This window comes from Tachysurus fulvidraco, chromosome 1 (genome assembly GCF_022655615.1).
Source record: "Tachysurus fulvidraco isolate hzauxx_2018 chromosome 1, HZAU_PFXX_2.0, whole genome shotgun sequence".
Classification (NCBI taxonomy): domain Eukaryota; kingdom Metazoa; phylum Chordata; class Actinopteri; order Siluriformes; family Bagridae; genus Tachysurus; species Tachysurus fulvidraco.
The window spans coordinates 43,177,068-43,198,698 of record NC_062518.1 but is presented as its reverse complement, the minus strand read 5'-3'; the positions used below and the strand labels follow the sequence as shown (position 1 = coordinate 43,198,698).

Genomic DNA, 21,631 nt, shown 5'->3' with positions numbered 1-21,631 from the left:
TCTTATTTCCATCTCCTAGTTATTGAATACAATTTTTAGACCTTTTTGTCAGAACTGTTTACTAGTGTGCAATTTAGGCCAAAAAAATGAACCCCAACCCACAAGAGTTGCAAAAGTTTGTTGGTCATGCTTTGTAATCCATGAGTGGTAAAAAAACAACAACACTTATCATAGATATAAAACTGAACAGATGATTCCTGTGATACAGACATCTGCAACAAACTTCTGTTTCAAGATGACAAAGCCTAACTGAAATAAGATTCATAGATAGCAGGAAACGAAGAGACCAGAGGTTAGTGATATGCAAACATTTTGTTATTTCCTGTACAACCTGCGATTCAAATTTCTCTTTATTTGGATTTTATCTAGACCTAAAACAGTCCAAATCTTTGAAGTTAAATAAAAAAAATACCTTGAAAGAGTGAATAATTGAAACTAATCAAATGACCTAACAGTTCCAAAGGGCAAGTACAATTGGGCAAGATAAACAAAAAACAGGTGATGCATTCAAAAAAAAACCTGAACATGTGAGTAATGAAACACACAACTTCTAAATCGTAATCCAGACAGACAGGTAAAAACAGGCAAAGTTCAGTCAGAAGCAAAAAAATAAATAAATCCAAGCGAAAACAAGGTCTATAAACAAGAAAAGACTCAGATTTAAAAATCTGTAAGGACAGCCAAAATACAAAGGTTTAACAACAATATAGATCATAGGAAACTCAGCATATACCAAACCCAGAGGCACTTAATATAGGGAGAATTAGAAAAGAACCAAACACACAAAAGAGGACCGGGTGGGTTCAATTAAAAGTCTGCCGACTGAGAACATGAGAGTACCGAAGTTTGTTGTCCACACACCGAGAATTATTATATTCATTATAATAAAATGTAAAGACAATGGCATCACTACAGTCCACGACCAGACTGTGTAACAGTTTCTTTCCACTAGCCATCAGACTCCTTAATAACCGAACTGTACTGTAATGAGCACAACAGACACACACACATCAACTGTATGGGCTGCACAGACCTACACCAAATGAACACTCTTTCAATATACATCCATCAACCTGTTTACATGCTGTTTTGGACACTGTTTTTTGCTCTTTGCACATGCTCTCTCACATTTCAGTTAATTGCTGTGTTGCAGTTAAATACTTTACTTCATGCAACTGCTGCTACATTATTTGTTATGTCTTGTATTTTTTGTTTGCACTGTCTTTTGTCCTGCACTGTATTTTTGTCTTGTCCTGCACTGTTTGCACCAGGTTGCACAGATGCACTTTATTTGGCTAGCACTAACTTACTAAGTCCTTAGCTCTGTCATTGCTTTATGTAGCACCGTGTTCCCTGGAGAAACGTTGTCTCATTTCACTGTATACTGCAACAGCTATGTATGGTTGAAATGACAATAAAGGTTTCTTGAATTCTTGATTCGCTGACACTGTTGGAGCTGCAGGTATCCACAGCAGAGATGGTGGTGTCAGTCCATAAGACCACTTTAAGCCATACACTCCTCACACAGTGGGGCGTTATGGAAGGTGGTAAGAGAAAAAAGAGAAACAAATGTGGAAGACATTCTCTCTGGTTCTCTGGACATTTTGGCCATCATGGGAAAAATCCCAACACTTTCCATAACCTTGAGAGTATCATACCCACAATAAAGCATGATGGTGGCAACACCGTTGCATGGGATCCTTTTCAGTGGCAGGGACTGAAAAAATGCTCAGGACTTAAAACTGGATGGCACTAAATACAAGCCAGTTTCTGATTCCAGAAATCTGTGTCAGTCTTCCAGAGATTTAATACTGGGTTGGTGGTTCATCTCCTAGCAGGACAGGTTTTTTAGAAAAACACCAAGGGGGATGAATATATTTGAGGCAATTCAACAGTATGCTGTATAGATAGAGACATGAAGGGACCTCTGTGCCATGCAGTAGAATGTAGAAACAAGTACGCATGTAATTCATTTATGTGCAATTGTTTGTAAGCAATAATGAAGAAGCAAATGTAATGTGTGTAAAAAAAAGTTGTGAGACTTTGGGTGATGACACAAACAAGAAGAAAATAAAACATGGTGAACAAAATTCACACAAACTCTCACTGACCCATGTGTTTTCAGAACCAAAACCAGTCACTCTGGAACCCCTCAATTACTCCCATATAGACCATGGCCTTGAGCTCATGCAGAACACCCGTCTGTTATACCAAATTCAAGACACAATCAACAAGGATTGGTACAGAGAAACTAATGCAGGGAAAACCATTCATCAGCTTCAAGAATAAAAAAAGGCTGCAATTTGCAGGAACATGAACAAAATAACAGCAGTTTCATGTAATATACAGTTAATTTCTTGCATTTGTAACTGTGGTCTAAGTGTCCAAATATATTTGGGGGCAACTGCCAGAGGTGGGAGTAAGTCACACGTGCAAGTCACAAGTAAGTCTCAAGTCATGAATGTCAAGTCAAAGTCAAGCAGAGTCTTTTTAATATTTTCAAGCAAGTCTCAAGTCTCAAATTTGTGACTTGACTCGAGTCAAGTCATATGACTCGAGTCCCCCATCTCTGGCAACTGCACAGTTGTAGTTTTGTTTAAATATACTTTCATCCTTCATCCATGTCTGAATGTACAGCCACAATAACATTGTATGTGTTAAAATAATTACATGTCCAAACATTATAACATGCTTCGTCAGCTCAAATATTTCCATGTCCTTATCTTTGCATCTTCACAGAACATTTACAGCATTGTGCAATTACCATTTATTCGTTTTAGGCAAAACATTTTTTTCTTTGGAAAGAGGAAGTTCCTGACAGTATCACTATATAAGCATCATTACTTAACTTAATTTGTTACATCAAGCGAGTAAAATCTCCTGATTAGATGTAAGTGGAGTTGCATTGAGGTAAAACATACACAATTCTTATTACATTAACAGAAATCATGTATTTTTCTTCCAGTGTGTGAAAACATAGAACTATGGCTTCTCAGACCAAAGTGGTGATGCTTCTTATTCTTGCCACAGCAGGAGCAGCTTTGGGTAAGAATCTTAGCTCTATTAAGGATATTAGGCTATAACTAAAAATAAAATTGTTAGTAAATGTTATATACATTTTATGTAAAATTTTAATACAGCTATAATTTTGGTTGTTTGAAAATATCACATTATTAATAAATATATCATTTGGTTCTTATTGTGCGATTGGCAGATCGCTCTCTCTAATTTATTTTCTTTTTTCTTTTTGAACATCGTTAAAATTCGTCATCTGTATCTATAAACAACATCGAAAAAATAATTGACCAAAAATGATGACCTTTCCCCAAATTCCTTTTAAGCTGTGGAGTACCCAATATCAGGTAAAATTAAAATATTAAAATCTTGAAAAGCAGCTAAATTGTAATTGTAACCACCAGGACTTGAATTACTCTTTCCTTTCTTCTGGTTTCTAGAGGCTGATCCTGACATTGTGGAAGGTAATTAAAATACCTGCACAGATCAGTATGATAAAGAATACCAGTTTTCATTTGTACCAGTTTTACTTTCTTTTTATGTAATTAATTTATTTAAACTGACAATTTTCTATTACAGAAGTTATAAATATACAAAACCATTGGGGTAACATAGTGGTTCTTTTTTTTTTTTTATCACCACAGAGTCTTAAGGCTTCTAGTGAATTTATTAAGGCCATAACTGAATGAATAAGGGCTGCACGGTAATTTATAGCAGCCAAAAATGAATATACTGAGACCAAAAGCTAAAAGATTAAAGCAAGAATCATGTTGTTAAGAACTATCTTCCATTTAGAGAAGAACAGGGGGTCTTGTAAGTGATGGTTTGGCCCCCACATAGACCTGATCACAACATCATTGAGTCTGTCTTGGGATATATGTTAAAACAGAAGGATTTAACAGAAAGATTTTATGCGTAAAAACATTTGCACAGTACTGTATGTCTTTATACAACGTTTTATAGCCAGCAAAGTATACTTTATGGCTACAAGTATGCTTTTTGAACATCTTGTTCTAGTTTTATGTGATAATAAGCTCCACAAGCTCCACAGGGGACACTTGGGTTCCTTTGCTACACTTTTGGGAAACCATGTCTTTATAGATTTGCTTTGTCCACAGAGACATTGTCATACTGGTTCTAGTGAAGAAAAACTGTAATGCTTCAGCATATCAAGACAAGTGTGTGTGTGCATATACGTATGTAAATATGAATGCATACTTGTGTGTGTGTGAGTGTGTGTGTGTGTGCGTGCACGCATATATATATATATATATATATATATATATATATATATATATATATATATATATATATATATATATAATATTGTATATCTTTTTAGATCAGGAAGTAATACGTGCATTTTCTGACAAATGCCCAATTGGATGGTCCTACTATTTCGGTCGCTGCTACTTGTACAACGGCGACAAACTGGATTGGGCTTCTGCAGAGGTTTGTTTTAATTCTTTCTAACTGTATTTACATTTTCTCTATTTACACAAAGGGAAAAATGTGAAAGCATTATTCATTAGCATATCACTGATGGATTTGTAAAAGGCTGTGAACAGTAACACAGTAACAGGACAGAAAATTATTCTAAAATAGATGAATGATTATGTCTTGGTCAATATCTACTATAACTGTTTGGTACCTCTATGAAGTTTAAAATGAGATTTATTTATGAGATGTATACAGTGTCAGTTCCTTAATTGTGCATAATAACTGCAGGTAAGAACATGCAATGATGTTACAGTTCTGTTTGTTTTTCTAGAAATTCTGTCAGAAATTTGATGCACACTTGGTCTCAATACACAGTGAGAATGAATATCAGCAGATAAAGGCTCTTATCCGTAGTTTTGACCCCACGGAGGCTCTAACATACATCGGCCTCAGTGACTGTCAGAAGGTAAGCAGGGGATCATCTGACTGCATGGTGCATGATTTATTGACTTAAACCTCAAAAATGTTATCCACTATAACACCTTGTGATTTCCTCTGTTCATCTTTCAGGCTTTTCAATTCTTTTGGTCTGATGGCACCAAATTGACTTTCACCAAGTGGAGACAAGGACAACCAGATAATTATGAAAACAGAGAGCGCTGTGTGCATATAAATGCTGGTGGTAAGCAAAAATTCTTCTTCTGTATGTATCTCAATAGCTTGTGGTGTGTTGCTTTTTTTTTTTTAACTCAAATACCATGACATTTACAAGTCTATTTTTTCTGTTATCTGTAGCCTCTAAAAACTGGAATGATATTAATTGTGAGAACCGCTATGCCTCTGTGTGTGCCAAGGAAAGTTACTGAAACGCTTCCTACTGCATCTCACCAAACATCACTGATGAATTTATAAAATGATTCTGTGGCAGACTTCCATAACTTCAGCAATAAAAAAAATCTAAAAAAACAAATTATTTGTTGTGTATGTTTTTATTTTCTTCGTGTTTATCGTTTTATTGTCATTTTTAAATACACTCTCAGAGAGATAGATCCATCTAACACATCACACATGCAGAATCACACATGCAGAATTGTTTTGTCAAAACATCCCAAGATCCCTTAAGGTGATATTTCAAAATGGGTTCTGGGGACACCAGGGGTCTGAGAGGTATTAATTTATTAATATTTATATAGCCAGATATAATACTGTACTGAAGTTTCCCTGAAATCTGTTTTGCAGTTAAAAGGCATACATTTTGAGGTCTATGATTTTATTTCTTCTTAGATTTCTAGTGCAATTTTAGTGCAACAGAAAGTCAGTGATAAAAAGAGAAAATAACTAGTTCCTTCCTTTAAGGGGTTGTAGGGGCACTTGGGCAGAAATCCAGGCTCTAAGCCTGGGCCACAGGAGGGTGGACGGCAGTGCAAAGGTGAAGCATAGCGTAGGCTCAGCCGGCAATCTGAGATTTAGGATCAGCTGGAAGTTTCTGAAAAAGAATATCAAAGGGAGACCATCCATTAATTCTGTCCGGCACGATACTTGTAATAAATGTTTATTGAAAAAAACCTGCCTGACCTGAACCCATAGAGAATGTGTGCGGTGTTGACAAAAGGAAGATGAGAAACACCCTACCCAACCAAACAGTACAGACAATCTGAAGGCTGTTAACAAAGTAACCTGGTCTTCAATAGTGCTTCAACAGTGCCACAGGCTGATCCCCCTCCCATGCCATGCTGCACTGTTAATTTTTAGAAGTTGTAAATTTATATATTGTACATGATTTCTTTGATTGATCGTAGTAAATATTTGGATATTTTGCAATTCAATATTATTTTTATTTTCATAAAATGGAATCACAACTGGCATGTTACACACATTCAAGTACAATATGTTTTTTTAATGAGAAACAAAATGTGAGCCAAAATCATCACAGATAAAAGTACCAAAGACTTAAACTACTTCACTCTGTGTGTACTGAATTTGTATAATACATGATTTTCACTATTTGAGTTATTTACTAAAATTACAAATTACATTTCCACGACATCCTAATTTATTGAGATGCACCTGTACATGTGCCTTCTTGAGAAGGGGGACCTTGTGGGCGCTGATGGATTTCAATCTATGGCGACATATTGTGTTACAATAGTTTGTTTGGTCTATGGTCCCAACTGCATTGAGATCATTCACATGCTCCTCCCATGTAGTTCTGGACTGATCCTTCACTTTCCTCATGATCATCCTTACCCCATTAGACGAAATCTTGCATGGAGCTCCAGACCGAAGGCGAACAATGATTATTTTTTATTTCATTAATTTGCAAATAATCACTCCAATAGTCTCCTTCTCACCAAGCTTTTGTACACAGTTGTTGTTAGGAGCACCCTCTTATATGAATCTGTGTACCACATGAGCCCATATCCAGTCTGTGGGAGTCAGAATTATTGTTGGTTGGTAGGGGATCAAGTACTTAATTTACTCATTGAATTGCAACTCAATTTATAACTTTTATATAATGTGTTTTTTCCGAAGTTTGGGTCTGTTTTCTGTTCTAGTTGAGCCTAATTTTTTTCTGGAACCAAGCTTAAACCAGTGGCATTTATAAATGTTTGGGAATAGCTTAGGATTTGCAGCATTGTAAGAGGGTAGACCTTTTGTCAAAGACATTCAAACTGTTTTTCTCCTAGGTTCTGTGATGCTTATCCCTTCATCTGCAAATGATGTCTTTCCATGAAGCCTGAGAAGGCTTTAACAGCAGCTGATCTGGAGAGTCTGTTCCAAATAATTCATTCTGAAAGCGATTTCAACAGGAGTGCCACACTGGATTTTTGGCAAGACTATCTTCAGGATGCTGAATGTAAGTTCCCTGTATAGTTCAATGTTTCAGAATAAAAATTACATTTCATATTTAAATGTTTGTTACTCTCCAAATAGTTTTGGTTGCATTTCACAAATACTTTTTTAATGTAACTTGTGACATTTTACCATTTATTTTATTCTGTATATAGCATGCATACTATAAGCTATGTTAGAAGATGATTCCACTCCGTCCAGGGTGTATCCTGTTTAAAAAGGAGCGGCCACGTCGTTCTTAGGCCGGCCCCAAGAAATACCCGATCGTCCACCCCAAAGTAGACCAGAACAAGTTAAAACTATCCCAGAAACCAGATGGTAGCAGCAGAAGTCCCTTTAAATGATTGTAGGCCAATATTAGTCACTCGGTGCGCAGTGGAGGAAAAAAGTAAACTGCAGTGATAATGGCCAGGACGAAAAGAGAGTGAGAATCCTATAACAAATAGTACAAAAACAGAATTAATAGTAATTGCATAATTACACGCCGAAATTCCCCTTAGCAAAACAGACAACTTACCAAGTGCGGATAAAGGAGTTCACGAGGATCAATTCGCCGCTCAGGATACGCAGCCCTCAAATAACCCGCTGTTAAGCCGAAGTACAAGGACTGCACATTACTCACGCCACCCGACCCTCATTAAAGCTAGACATGATTTATAATGCAACTTCCTCATACCTGAAAGGTGGGCAGTAAACAGATCCGAACAGCATCCGACAGGGACACACACAGTGATGAAAAGACAGGCTAAGGGTGCAATAAACGAGCCATTAGTGCAACAAGTAAAGATAACTAAAAACGAATTAGCCAACGCTACATGCTAACCGCACATACCTGAAATCGCTAGAGTAAACGAAAACGGGGAGGATACGGACGGGACGCATCCCAGGCTCAAAACCAACCCGCTCTAAATAGTGCCTTCTCGACACTGATTGGTGGTCATGAGTGTCAATCACCACTCGTACCTCGTTCATACGGTCACAATCACATCAAGCTGACAAACAGTGAGCATCTGTTATGCCTACTGTGAATCGCAGTATATATATCATATATATGATATAAGACAAAGTACATACAGGTGGGTTAACAACAGAGTTTATTACTGAAAACAGCACATTTGGTCTGAAGTGATTATGTAAAAATAAATCAGAAAAGTGTGATGGGGCGGTTTCCCAGACAGGTATTAAATAAAGTCAGAACTTGCAAAATTCTTCTTAAATAAATTCAGAATTAAAAAAAGGCTGTCTGAGACACTACTTAGGTTAAGATGAATTAGTTGTAGACTAGAGAGTCTAAGCTAAATTAGGACTTACAGGCCACTCTTCGTGAAGCCTGATTATATTAATGACAAGCACATAGTGATGACCTGAGGACACTTCAAAAACCAGGGATGGAATCTTAACACACATTAGCATTGTGTGGAACTGGAGTGAATCATCCAACCAAACAATGGACAAAGGTAAATGGAAACGTTCAAAGAATTTCTGTAAATTTGAAAGCATTTCTTGAAGAAAATCGTCAAACCACCTAATTATTGAGAAAACACAGCATGAAAAGAAGGCAATAAAAAGAATGCCTGGAGTAAAATTTGCACTAAATTTAACTCAAACGAAAAAGTAAGCCAAAGGACAGTCCAGCAACTTCAGGTAAGAGTGTATTTGTTAGGTTTGCCCACTTTTACAAATCAGTCCATTAAGTTTGTTTTGTGTAGCACAAACAGTGGGACATAAACATATCTGTAATTCAGAAATTAAAGAAACTGTATAATAATAATTACGATCATCATTTCTAAATTGTCATCTTCTTAAAATCCTCTGGAAAAACGATTGTGAGTGTGGTTGTGAGACACTGGAAATGACCTCCACTATACCTCTAGTGTGGATATGGGCTTGGTTGTACCTCTGTTGCTCTGTTGTGATTGCATGAAGACGGGGTGAACAAGAAGTCGTTCTGTGCATACCCACTGTCACTAAGTGTGATTTCACTATGTTGTCCTCCTTCCAAATGAGCATACAAAGAGGAGTTTTGTAAAATCATGAGTCATGAGTTCCACCTTTCCAATGTGCAACAATGTTGGAGAACTGCATAGTGGGTGTGCACATTTATTGAGAACCAGATTTTATGATTCCTGTATGCTTCAGCATCTGGTGTAGAGGGACACTTTATGGGAATATGACACCCAACAATGCAGCCAATGACTCCAGGGAAACTGCCATATTCATAAAACTGCACCTTGCAAATGGTTTGGGTAGCAGCATCAGGGAACCTGATGTAGTCATCTTTTAGTTTACATATAGCATTACAGACTTTGTGGACTATTTTGCACACAGTTGGTTCACTCACACCACACACATCTCCCGTTTCACGATGGAATGTTCCACATGCCAAAAACCTTATAACAGTCTCAGCTACTTTGCACTGTTCATGCTATATTAATTACAAGGGGGAATCATTTCTTTTGTTGTTTGCATCATTTGTATTCAACATATTTATGTTTAACATACCCACATCCCATAAGTTGTCAAGCCACACAAATATATACATACATACATACAACTTTTTAAGCTTCCATGAGCTATATATACCCAACAGGCATTAAGTCCATTACAGGTGAGATCAAAAGATAGTCCAGTAAACAGAAAACAGTCTTATCTGTAGATGACAAGAAGGCGTTGAAGGTTAAGGTCTGTGGTCAGAATCCCAGATAGAGTTTCTTCAGCCGAGTAAGCAATACATCTGTCCATACCAATCACACATAGTCATAGTCATAACAAATAATCCTCTTGGAGCAGGAAGACAATAAAGGTTCTCAAAGCTCGGGTAAGATGGCCATCACCACAGAGCATGAGGTAACTCCAAACAGGATCTCTCTTTTTACTCTTCAACTTCCTGTTTTATCCCCTACAGGACATATCCCTATGTGTCACCCTAGTAGCCAGGATGAATTATTAACAAAAACTGTGTTAAACCCTGTGACAGGCAGTGACTGTTACAACCTCAAGGTAATCAGTATTTGTAGGGAAGGAGGGATAGGCCTTCCCCTTAAAGAGTGAGATGAAAGCCTTGATTCAAGCAAAATAATTGTCAGCTATATTATATTTGTACATTTGTACAAAAACGGTCACGAAAGTTCATTTCATCAAACTCCTTCAGCGGGTTGCTCCTGTCTATAATTGCCTGCCTATCAGTCTTGGTGGTACCCTTTCATCATCATTAAAATAGTCCAAGTAATCCATTTTCTTCTTTTGCTGATGTCAACCTGGAGGCCAACATCAGTTAATCTGAAGTTAAACCTGCCTCTGGCCAGGTTTAAGTTATGCCTTCACTTAAACTTAGACTACCTCTGATCGTCCTTTAGGAAATCTGACTTTATAATTTAATAAGGAAAGTCTGAGACTGTTTTAAACCATGTCTGAGAAATGATTTTTCAGTTAATCCAGTTTAAATGTACATTTTAATTCTAAGATTAGTGTTTATCCCAGTCCGGGAAACCACCACTTAATTTATAATTATATTCTTTTACAATCTTGCTGCACCTTTATAAATTTACACCTTTAAAATTTCTTTGTAATATGTAATAAAACATAATGACAGGTCGTGAGACGGAGGATCCATTTGCACACTCTTTAATTCAAGCTCAAGGTACAACAGACTTAGGTCAGAATCAGGAAACACAATATCGAAGATGAGGCAAAAATCAGAAACAATAATGCAAGCACGAGGTCGGGGCAGGCGGCATACAATTATAGAATGGAGCAAAATCAAAACAGAGTCAAAAACCAGGAATACACAGACAGAAAAACGCTCAGACCGATAGCAGAGGCAAATCCAGACCTCACAGAGAAAGGAAGTTCAAGTTCATGCTTTATAGGAAGCAGGTGATTGAAAGCAGCTGGTGGTGTAATCATGACAGGAGCGGTGGTTTGTGGGAGAAGGTTCCCTCTGGTGGCGGTCGGGAGGCGAGGCAGGTGCTTCATCCATAACAACTATAATGACACTGAGCATCTTGATAGATAAGATAAACTCTCTTTCTTCTGGGCAATCATCCAAGCCAAGCTTATAAAGTTCTATTAATAATGATGCAGCTATAATAAATAATCTCCACTCTGTTTTGCTTACCTTTGTCTGTAGCATGTTTATCATTACAGAAGACCAGACCCAATACCGGAAGGACGATGAACGTTCCAGCATTGGATCCCATTTACAAACTAGTGGACCTTCTTTGCTAATCGCTACAATCCAGCACCACCACACCTGTCACCTGTCTTCCTCTGCCACTGTGGTCGCATACCCCATGGTCAGCCTGGCGCCCTTCTCTGGTTCGGCGGAGAATTGCCTTTCTAGGGTATAATGTATCAGCTACCAGAATTTCTATGGACAAGGGGAAGGTGAAAGCCATCCAGAATTGGCCAATTCCCTGCACCATCCAGGAGCTTCAACACTTCCTAAGCTTAGCTCCCAAACTTGGAATAGTCTTCCTGATAGTGTTCGAGGCGCAGACACACTTTCCCAGTTTAAATGTAGATTAAAAACTCATCTCTTTAGTCAGGCGTACACATAATACATCCCATAATATCATGCACCAGTACATCAGACCAGCACATTTTTATGAACAGCAGATATGTTAATCCCTTTCCACTGCTTCTCTCTTTGTACCTATCCCGAGGCATCCAGACACTGTACCAGCTCCCAACGTCCTCTGTGGGACGAAGCCTTTGGACGTCCACTGAGCCGAGGCCGACTCTAAGAACTCTAAGAATCCTGAAACATCTCCAGTTAGACTCTGTGGTACTCAGGAGATCAGAAGTTCTTGAACCTTACACCAATACACATTTAACTGACTGTATATTACAATCACACCCCCAGTGTCACCCATATGAGGATGGGTTCCCCCTTGAGTCCGGTTCCTCTCAAGGTTTCTTCCTTTACCAAGGGAGTTTTTCCTTGCCACTGCTGCCTGAGTCACCTCAGACTTGCTCATAGGGGAATAAATACATACACACTGTGAACTATATACATCTAATAATAATCTAGAATTTTTATTCTGTTAATTCTTATTTCTTTTATTATTCGTTAATTCCTTTATCATTAATTATGTTTACCTTCTGCTCTGTGTTTATGTTCTGTAAAGCTGCTTTGAGACAATGTCTATTGTAAAAAGCGCTATACAAATAAACTTGAATTGAATTGAATTGAATTCCTGAGATTTGCTAATTTCTACAGACGTTTTATCCACAACTTCAGCCTCATAGTCACACCCCTCACTTCACTTTTTCGAGGTAAACCGAAGTCCCTGTCCTGGTATCCCTTAGCTACAAAGTCCTTCGAAGAGCTGAAAAAGCCTTCACCAAAGCTCCTGTTCTCATTCATCCCAATCCATAACTTCCCTTCATCGTAGAAGTAGACGCCTCCACTGCAGCTGTCGGGGCAGTCCTCTCACAACCCCACAGTAAGACCCATGTACTCCATCCATGCCCCTTCTTCTCTCATAAGTTCACCCTGGCAGAGGTCAATTATGACATAGGTAACCGCGAACTTCTAGACATAAAACTTGCCCTGGAAGAATGGAGACACTGGTTAGAGGGCACCCAATCCTCATTTTCAGTGAATCATAAGAATTTACATCTCCGAGATGCTAAGAGATTGAATCCTCACCAAGCTCGCTGGGCCTTGTTCTTTACTCGCTTCACCATCACCTTCCCTCCAGGAGTGAAGAACAAGAAAGCTGATCCTTTACCACACATCCTTATGCTTGATGAGGAATCTAAGCAGCCTGAGAACATTCTTCCAGTGGGTACCTGAAGTGGAAAGTTCTGTCACTCCTCCACCGGAATGTCCACCCAATGTTCAGTTCATACCTTCATCTCAATGCATGCCCCTCATCAACCAAATACATACCTCTGTTGGTACTAGTCACCCTGGTATCAGTTGAACCCTCTCACTCCTTCAGGGGAAGTTCTAGTGGCCCGAGATGGCCCAAGATGTCAGAGAGTTTGTTTTAGGATGCTTAGTCCGTGCCACCACCAAAACTGCTCAACATCTGCCCATGGGAAAACGTCATCTTCTTCCCATTCCCAACTGTCCATGGTCACACTTAGGGGTTGACTTCGCCACAGATCTGCCTGCCTCTGAGGGCAAGACCTGCATCCTCATGTGGCCGACCATTTCTCTAAATCCCTCAAGCTAATCCCCCTCAAAGCCCTCCCCACTGCCATGGAAACTGCAGAACTCTTCTTCAAGCATGTCTTCAGAGATTTTGGAATTCCTGAAGACATTGTCTCTGATTGTGGTACCCAATTCACCTCCAGAGTCTGGTCTTTCTTCCAGCGACTAAGTGTGGCCATAAGCCTCTGCTGAGGATATCATCCTCAATCAGTGGTCAGACCGAGAGGAAGATCCAAGACATCAGTAAATTCCTCCGAGCATTCTGTCAGCTCCACCAGAACACCTGGGGTCAGTTTCTTCCATGGGCCGAGTATGCACAGAACTCCCTGAGGCAACAAACTACTGGCTTAATGCCATTTCAGTGTGTATTCAGCTACCAGCCACTTTCTGTCCCTGATCGGATGAACCTTTGGATGTCCAATCAGTCGATTACCGTTTCCGTGAGAGTGTATGGGACTCGCATACCATCATTTGCAGGGAGCTGTTAGAAGACACAAGAGGGCAGCAGATATTCATCGTTCATCCACGCCATCGTACCAAGTGGGGCAGAAGATACTGTTGTCCACTAGGAACACCAGTCCCACGCTCCCCTGCAAAAAGCTGAGTCCCCAGTACATCGAACCCTTCAAAATCATAAAGGAGATCAATCCGGTGGCATTTAAAATCAAACTTACTAGCACTCAGTCTTTCATGTATCTCACTTCAAGCCCTACAACTCACTTGTCTCTCTCCCCTCTCTCCCAGGTCCTGGTGCCAAAGAACTACTTCCTCAAGTTAAGGATTCAGTTACTCAGATCCCGGTGATATCCACTGTGTGTGTGTTTGCGTGTGCTGCAACTGTTTGGTGCTTGGTGTCATTCATTTCTGATTATGTTCACGGACTTCAATAAATTTCCACTCTGTTTGCTCATCGCTACAATCCAGCCCCACCGCACCTGTCACCTGTCTTCCTCTGCCACCGTAGCCGCATCCCCCATGGCCAGCCCAACGCCCTTCTCTGGTTCGACAGAGAATTGCCTTTCTAGGGTATAATGTATCAGCTACCGGAATTTCTATGCACTAGGGGAAGGTGAAAGCCATCCAGAATTGGCCAATTCCCTGCACCATCAAGGAGATTCAACACTTCCTGGGATTTGCTAATTTCTACAGACTTCAGCCTCATAGTCACACCCCTCACTTCACTTTTCCGAGGCAAACCGAAGTCCCTGTCCTGGTCTCCCTTAGCTACAAAGTCCTTCGAAGAGCTGAACAAAGCCTTCACCAAAGCTAGTGTTCTCATTCATCCCAATTCACAACTTCCACAACTCCTGTTCTCATTCATCCCTCCCACGGCTACCCTTCCTTCGTCTTTGCTCCGGAGCATTTCGATACTCTCCAATATCTACTTCTTCAAGTTAAGGATTCAGTTACTCTCATTCTGGTGATCCCCTGTGTGTGTGTCAATCATTTCTGATTCATGTTCACGGACTTCAATAATCCTGCACTCTGTCTTAGCTTTGTCTGTAGCATGTTTATCATTATTTATCATTATAGACCCTCGATCACAGACTCGATTAAAGATTTTATTATAACTAATTATGTTTGCCTGTTTTAATCCCAGGCATAGATTCAATTCAATTCAATTCAATTTTGGACAAAAAAATTATGTAGAAATGCATTTATGTGTTTAATGGGCTTAGATACTGTACATATGTGCCTTTACATTTCCTGTTTCAGTTGCATTTTTATAATCGAACAAAGAACTTTGTCTATGCACTGATTATACACTATGATTATAGACTTAAACTATGCAATTCATTCCTGCTGGTTTCCTTAGAACAGTGGTTCCCAAACTTTTTACAGAGACGTACCCCCCAGGGATTTAGCCTCATTCTGCGTACCCCTGGAAGCCGAACACACACACACTCACTCTCTCTTATAATTGTGGTTGTTAAAATTGTTGTTTTAAACGTACTGTACATTTAAACACATGTACCTTCATAAAATTAACTTATTTGATCAAACACAACTTTAGTATACAAATCATATATATTTTTTTAAATTACTCACCATTTAATGAGATGGATGTGCTTGAAATGACTTGCAAAACTCTGGGATGTTTGGTTGTATCAGAGACAGTTTTAATCTTAAAATATTCTCTATGCAGAGTCTGTGTCAATATTTGTTCTTTATGCTGGTAAGTGCAGAAAACCCACTTTCACACAGGTATGTTGTCGAGAAGGGCAGTAATGTTTTCAAAGCGCGATCTGCTAAAGCAGGATACTCTGCACACAAGGCTATCCAGAAATCTGGTAGTGATTTTTGTGTAAACTCAATTTTCAAAGTGCCACTCGTAGAGATTTCAATGACACTCTCTTGATCAGAAATGGGCAGGTGTGCTGTGGGGTGGCAGAATGGATGGCGAATCCAGTTGTTTGCATTGCTCGTCTCTGGAAAATAACATCATGTATATACCGGACAGCAAATATGGACAGATGGGCAATTTGATTGGATGTCACTTTGCTGTGAATACACTAGAGGGGACACGTCTTTATATTTAGTTTAAATACATGTATGGTTGACTATTAGGTGCGGTATAATTACATTGACAGTACATTTTAGAATTTTGTTCACGTACCCCCTCCGTCACGTGGCGTACCCCCGGGGGTATGCGTACCCCAGTTTGGGAACCACTGCCTTAGAACAGTTAAGAGGGAAAAAATATTCTCAACACAGCAGCTGAGATTTACTGAACTTATATGCAAAGTTGAAATGGAAATGGAAAATCTGATATTTGAGACCAAACAAAATGTGTGTCGGTTGGAAGGAAATTGCTGTCATTAAACACAAACCAGATGAGATCCCATAAGAAAGACACATTTAAATAGCATCAACCTATGCTGAATAAAAACATTTCTTAAAGGCTCATATTTTCTAAAGAGTCGAATTATAAAGTAAACACCATTTGTTGGGTGATTAATGAAATGAAAGGAATTAACTGAGACGTTTGTTTATTTTCTGTGAGTTTATTTCAAAATGATAATCATTTATATAATAATTTCATAAACACTAAAGCCTGAAGATTTTTTTTATTCATCAAATTAAGTTGCACAGTTAGATTTTTAAAAATTCATCAGTGAGGTAATGCTTGGAGAATTTCATTAAATCCTTTTGGCACACACAAGGGGATATTGCTTTTTACAGTTAATGTCATTCCAGTCCTTCTATTCTGCAAACAGAAAAAATATCATTTAAAAAATTATTTTAATCAAAAAGCCACACAAAACTTTAATTTAGAAAAGAACACAATGCAGCTGCAAAAAAAGTTTCTAGATCTGCTTACTCATTCGTTCATTTTCTACCACTTATCCAAACTTCTCGGGTCACGGGGAGCCTTTGCCTATCTCGGGCATCAAGGCAGGATACACCCTGAACGGAGTGGCAACCCATCGCAGGGCACAAGATCTGCTTACTGCCGAAGTTGATATACACACAGAATGATTTGAATGATTTGGTTCTTTCCACTTGGTGAAGGTCAATGTGGTGGCATCAGACCAGAACCATTTGAATTTCTGATAGTAAGAACAGTGGACAGTCTGTTACAGGCTGTAATATTTGATAAAACCTGAGTTTCTTCATCTGCCTTTGTCCATCTATTATTTTATAAAATTTGCTTAATACCTAGCAAACCTGCTGACAGCCAGAAAGGCCGATCCATGTTGGCTTCTCTGCATGGTCATAAGTGCGAATGAGAGCTTTAACAGTTTGATATTCATTCATTTTCTAATATTCATTAATTCAGGTGTAATGCATAACACTAACACACACACACACACAAGTGCGTAGGTTTTTGCAAGTCATTTCTTCGTGAAGCCACCAAACTGCACTCTTACGCCACTGTACTCAAACTTGCACTTTAGCCTATCTATAGATGTACTGTATATCTGTAGATGTATATACCACTGTATATGTAAAAATATTACATCTCATCTTTGATAAGTAGAAAGTCATATTTCCTAACAGAAATTTCACTGTAAACAAATGAAGTTTAATTTGTAATATCCTGCTCAATAAAGCTAAGAATATTACCAAAGGCTGTTGCTGCTGTAGTGAGAATAAGGAGTAGCACCACTTCAGCCTGACGAGACATAGCTCATAGCTCAGTTTTAAAAAAATACTAAGTGCTGAGTTTGTTTCAAATCAAAACAAATGTCTATTGCTACTGGACAGCAGCCCCAGATTCCATGGAAAAAGGTACCAGTACCTTATTTAACACAGAATGCATAAGGAAATGAGTAAGTGAGTTCTATGCATATACTTTAAGTGACTTTGCTAGAGATCAGTTTCTTACAACTGAGCAATCACGTCTTCAAAGCTTTAAGCTGACTCCACCGACATTATAGTACATAGTCTATAATATTAAATTATTCATGTGCAGTAACAAAATCATTAAGCTTCGCATTAGTTCAGGCAGGCCTCAGAGTCAAGTGCAGCTGCTAATTAGCCGTTTCTGGCGCGCCCAATCCGGTACGACTTGCTTAAATCCCGACCCTTTAAATTCCCTTCGATTTAAAGACCCTTTAAAGTCTCTTCGATTCTCCAGCTGCTGCTCTCCCTGCTCCGTCCATGCATGTGCATGGAAGGTGCACGGGAAAATTAGCCCAGAACAGAACCATACCACCAACACTAACTGTATGCATATCGCTCAATAAACCTTCTTGACAAAGTGGTCCTGACTGAAATTGGGTGAGTGGGCACAAGGCACATTGAGATGGGACAATGTGTGTTTTCAGCATAATATTATCTAACCAAATGATCATTATAAACATAACAAAAGTCCCTTATTGTGAAATATAAGTAATAAGTGTGCCAACTACACCACAACATTAAAGCTGCAACTGCCATTTTCCCCATCACCATGAGCAAGCAAACAGTGTTACAAAACTTGTTGGATAAATGGCAAGTGTCTGTTTACAAAACATGTAAAAAACAGTTTTTTTATTATTATTATTATTATTGTTATTATTATTATTATTATTATTTTTATTATTATTATTATTATTATTATTATTATTATTATTATTATTATTATTCTCTCTTACATCAAACTGTTGTCCTATTTTGTGTCACAGCTAATATTGAATTTTCAATTCAATTAAATGTATTTCTATCGCACTTTTAACAACTGACATTATCTCAGAGTAGCTTTACAAAAGAATAGAAACATATAATAAAAATTTCAAAGTTTAAAATTAAGTTACTATTTATCTCTAACATATGTCCTAAGTGATCTTTGGAGAGGAAAAACTGATGATGATATGAGGAATAAACCTTGAGATGAAGCAGATGCAGAAGGGAACCTCATCCTCATTGGGGTGACACTGGACAGTAAATAATGTAAATGCTTTTCTACAATGCTTTATTATCAAGTGAAATTTTCCAACCAAGAGCTGCTGAGGAAATAATAGGTCAGGGAACTTTCTGAATTCATCATAGACCTAACACTAATTTCTTCATGCAAATGTTCACTGATGAAGACCTGAGCACAAAGCTGACAGACACAATGGCAGTTCAAAGACAGTATAATAGTCTACAAGTAGTAATATCTACATCAATCCCATGGGTCATGTGTTATCCATGGGTCATATTTATATCTAATAATAATCTTGAATTTTTATTCTGTTAATGCTTTTTCTTTCATTATTCCTTATTTCTTTTATTATTCCTTATGTTTACCTTCTGCTCTATGTTTATGTTCTGTAAAGCTGCTTTGAAACAATGTCTATTGTAAAAAGCGCTATACAAATAAACTTGAATTGAATTGAATTGAATTATCCATGTAGATCTATCTCCAGCAGACTGCACCACCAAGCGATGAGACTCCAACCAGGGGTAGGACGTCAGGATGGATCAAATAAGTCCAGAAAGAAGAAGTGGACACACAGGGACCTCAGAACACTGAGAGCTCGGGAGTACCATTTATAGGTTTAGAGAAAGAGAATGAGAGAGAGAGAGAGAGAGAGAGAGAGAGAGAGAGAGAGAGAGATATTTAATACTGTTATATTTAATTAGCGATGTTGAAGTTAACAAAATTTCAGCTTTTGTATTGTTATGCTCAATAGAGTATGAATGGGTTGCACAGTTATTGTTCTTCCATTCATCCATTTTCTGTAGTACTTTCTTACACATGTACACAGGGAACCCTGAACCTCTCCCATGGTGGAGGACACTCTGGACACTCTGGATCTAACAAATCACACAGCATAGTTATTGTACTTTTATGATTTCTAATGTTTTAATCAATTTAAAATAGAAAACTAAGATTCATATTCATACAATGCTTAGTTGTGCAGAATTGAAAATGTACCACATTAAATTTGAGTTTTATGTATTGTTTTACTCTTATTTCCATCTCCTAGTTATTGAATACAATTTTTAGACCTTTTTGTCAGAACTGTTTACTAGTGTGCAATTTAGGCCAAAAAAATGAACCCCAACCCACAAGAGTTGCAAAAGTTTGTTGGTCATGCTTTGTAATCCATGAGTGGTAAAAAAAACAACAACACTTATCATAGATATAAAACTGAACAGATGATTCCTGTGATACAGACATCTGCAACAAACTTCTGTTTCAAGATGACAAAGCCTAACTGAAATAAGATTCATAGATAGCAGGAAACGAAGAGACCAGAGGTTAGTGATATGCAAACATTTTGTTATTTCCTGTACAACCTGCTTTACAACCTGCGATTCAAATTTCTCTTTATTTGGATTTTAAATAGACCTAAAACAGTCCAAATCTTTGAAGTTAAATAAAAAAAATACCTTGAAAGAGTGAATAATTGAAACTAATCAAATGACCTAACAGTTCCAAAGGGCAAGTACAATTGGGCAAGATAAACAAAAAACAGGTGATGCATTAAAAAAAACCTGAACATGTGAGTAATGAAACACACAACTTCTAAACCGTAATCCAGACAAACAGGTAAAAATAGGCAAAGTTCAGTCAGAAGAAAAAAAATAAATAAATCCAAGCGAAAACAAGGTCTATAAACAAGAAAAGACTCAGATTTAAAAATCTGAAAGGACAGCCAAAATACAAAGGTTTAACAACAATATAGATCATAGGAAACTCAGCATATACCAAACCCAGAGGCACTTAATATAGGGAGAATTAGAAAAGAACCAAACACACAAAAGAGGACCGGGTGGGTTCAATTAAAAGTCTGTCGACTGAGAACGTGAGAGTACCGACGTTTGTTGTCCACACACCGAGAATTATTATATTCATTATAATAAAATGTAAAGACAATGGCATCACTACAGTCCACGACCAGACTGTGTAACAGTTTCTTTCCACTAGCCATCAGACTCCTTAATAACCGAACTGTACTGTACTGAGCACAACAGACACACACACATCAACTGTATGGGCTGCACAGACCTACACCAAATGAACACTCTTTCAATATACATCCATCAACCTGTTTACATGCTGTTTTGGACACTGTTTTTTGCTCTTTGCACATGCTCTCTCACATTTCAGTTAATTGCTGTGTTGCAGTTAAATACTTTACTTCATGCAACTGCTGCTACATTATTTGTTATGTCTTGTATTTTTTGTTTGCACTGTCTTTTGTCCTGCACTGTATTTTTGTCTTGTCCTGCACTGTTTGCACCAGGTTGCACAGATGCACTTTATTTGGCTAGCACTAACTTACTAAGTCCTTGGCTCTGTCATTGCTTTATGTAGCACAGTGTTCCTGGAGAAAAGTTGTCTCATTTCACTGTGTACTGCAACAGCTATGTATGGTTGAAATGACAATAAAGGTTTCTTGAATTCTTGATTCGCTGACACTGTTGGAGCTGCAGATATCCACAGCAGAGATGGTGGTGTCAGTTTATAAGACCACTTTAAGCCATACACTCCTCACACAGTGGGGCGTTATGGAAGGTGGTAAGAGAAAAAAGAGAAACAAATGTGGAAGACATTCTCTCTGGTTCTCTGGACATTTTGGCCATCATGGGAAAAATCCCAACACTTTCCATAACCTTGAGAGTATCATACCCACAATAAAGCATGACGGTGGCAACACCGTAGCATGGGATCCTTTTCAGTGGCAGGGACTGAAAAAATGCTCAGGACTTAAAACTGGATGGCACTAAATACAAGCCAGTTTC

At 38.3% G+C, this 21,631-nt stretch overlaps 2 protein-coding genes and 1 long non-coding RNA gene across 3 annotated transcripts in view; 1 reads left to right on the top strand and 2 right to left on the bottom strand.

The window, feature by feature from the left end:
• The window catches only part of LOC113650532 (lactose-binding lectin l-2-like), a 214,377-nt gene that overhangs the window by 128,387 nt on the left and 64,359 nt on the right, over positions 1–21,631 (bottom strand). The window lies entirely within an intron of this gene.
• Positions 2,831–5,425, top strand: LOC113653818 (type-2 ice-structuring protein). Its single transcript, XM_027163652.2, has 8 exons — positions 2,831–2,890; positions 2,966–3,045; positions 3,342–3,362; positions 3,456–3,479; positions 4,358–4,467; positions 4,787–4,921; positions 5,026–5,137; positions 5,251–5,425. Exons 2-8 carry the CDS (start codon positions 2,985–2,987, stop codon positions 5,319–5,321), a joined length of 534 nt encoding a protein of 177 aa, XP_027019453.1. The 5' UTR covers positions 2,831–2,890; positions 2,966–2,984; the 3' UTR covers positions 5,322–5,425.
• Positions 7,452–8,290, bottom strand: LOC125139004. Its single transcript, XR_007138098.1, has 3 exons — positions 7,985–8,290; positions 7,826–7,893; positions 7,452–7,741 (listed from the first exon to the last, which is right to left on the bottom strand). It is a non-coding gene; the product is annotated as an uncharacterized LOC125139004 (long non-coding RNA).

What these genes read in the sequence shown, in the direction of transcription:
- LOC113653818 (XM_027163652.2), top strand. Translation starts at nt 2,985, where the DNA reads ATGGCTTCTCAGACCAAAGTGGTGATGCTTCTTATTCTTGCCACAGCA. An exon ending in CACAGCAGGAGCAGCTTTGG is followed by an intron (nt 3,046 to 3,341) that starts GTAAGAATCTTA and finishes ATTCCTTTTAAG; the next exon opens with CTGTGGAGTACCCAATATCA. An exon ending in TGTGGAGTACCCAATATCAG is followed by an intron (nt 3,363 to 3,455) that starts GTAAAATTAAAA and finishes TCTGGTTTCTAG; the next exon opens with AGGCTGATCCTGACATTGTG.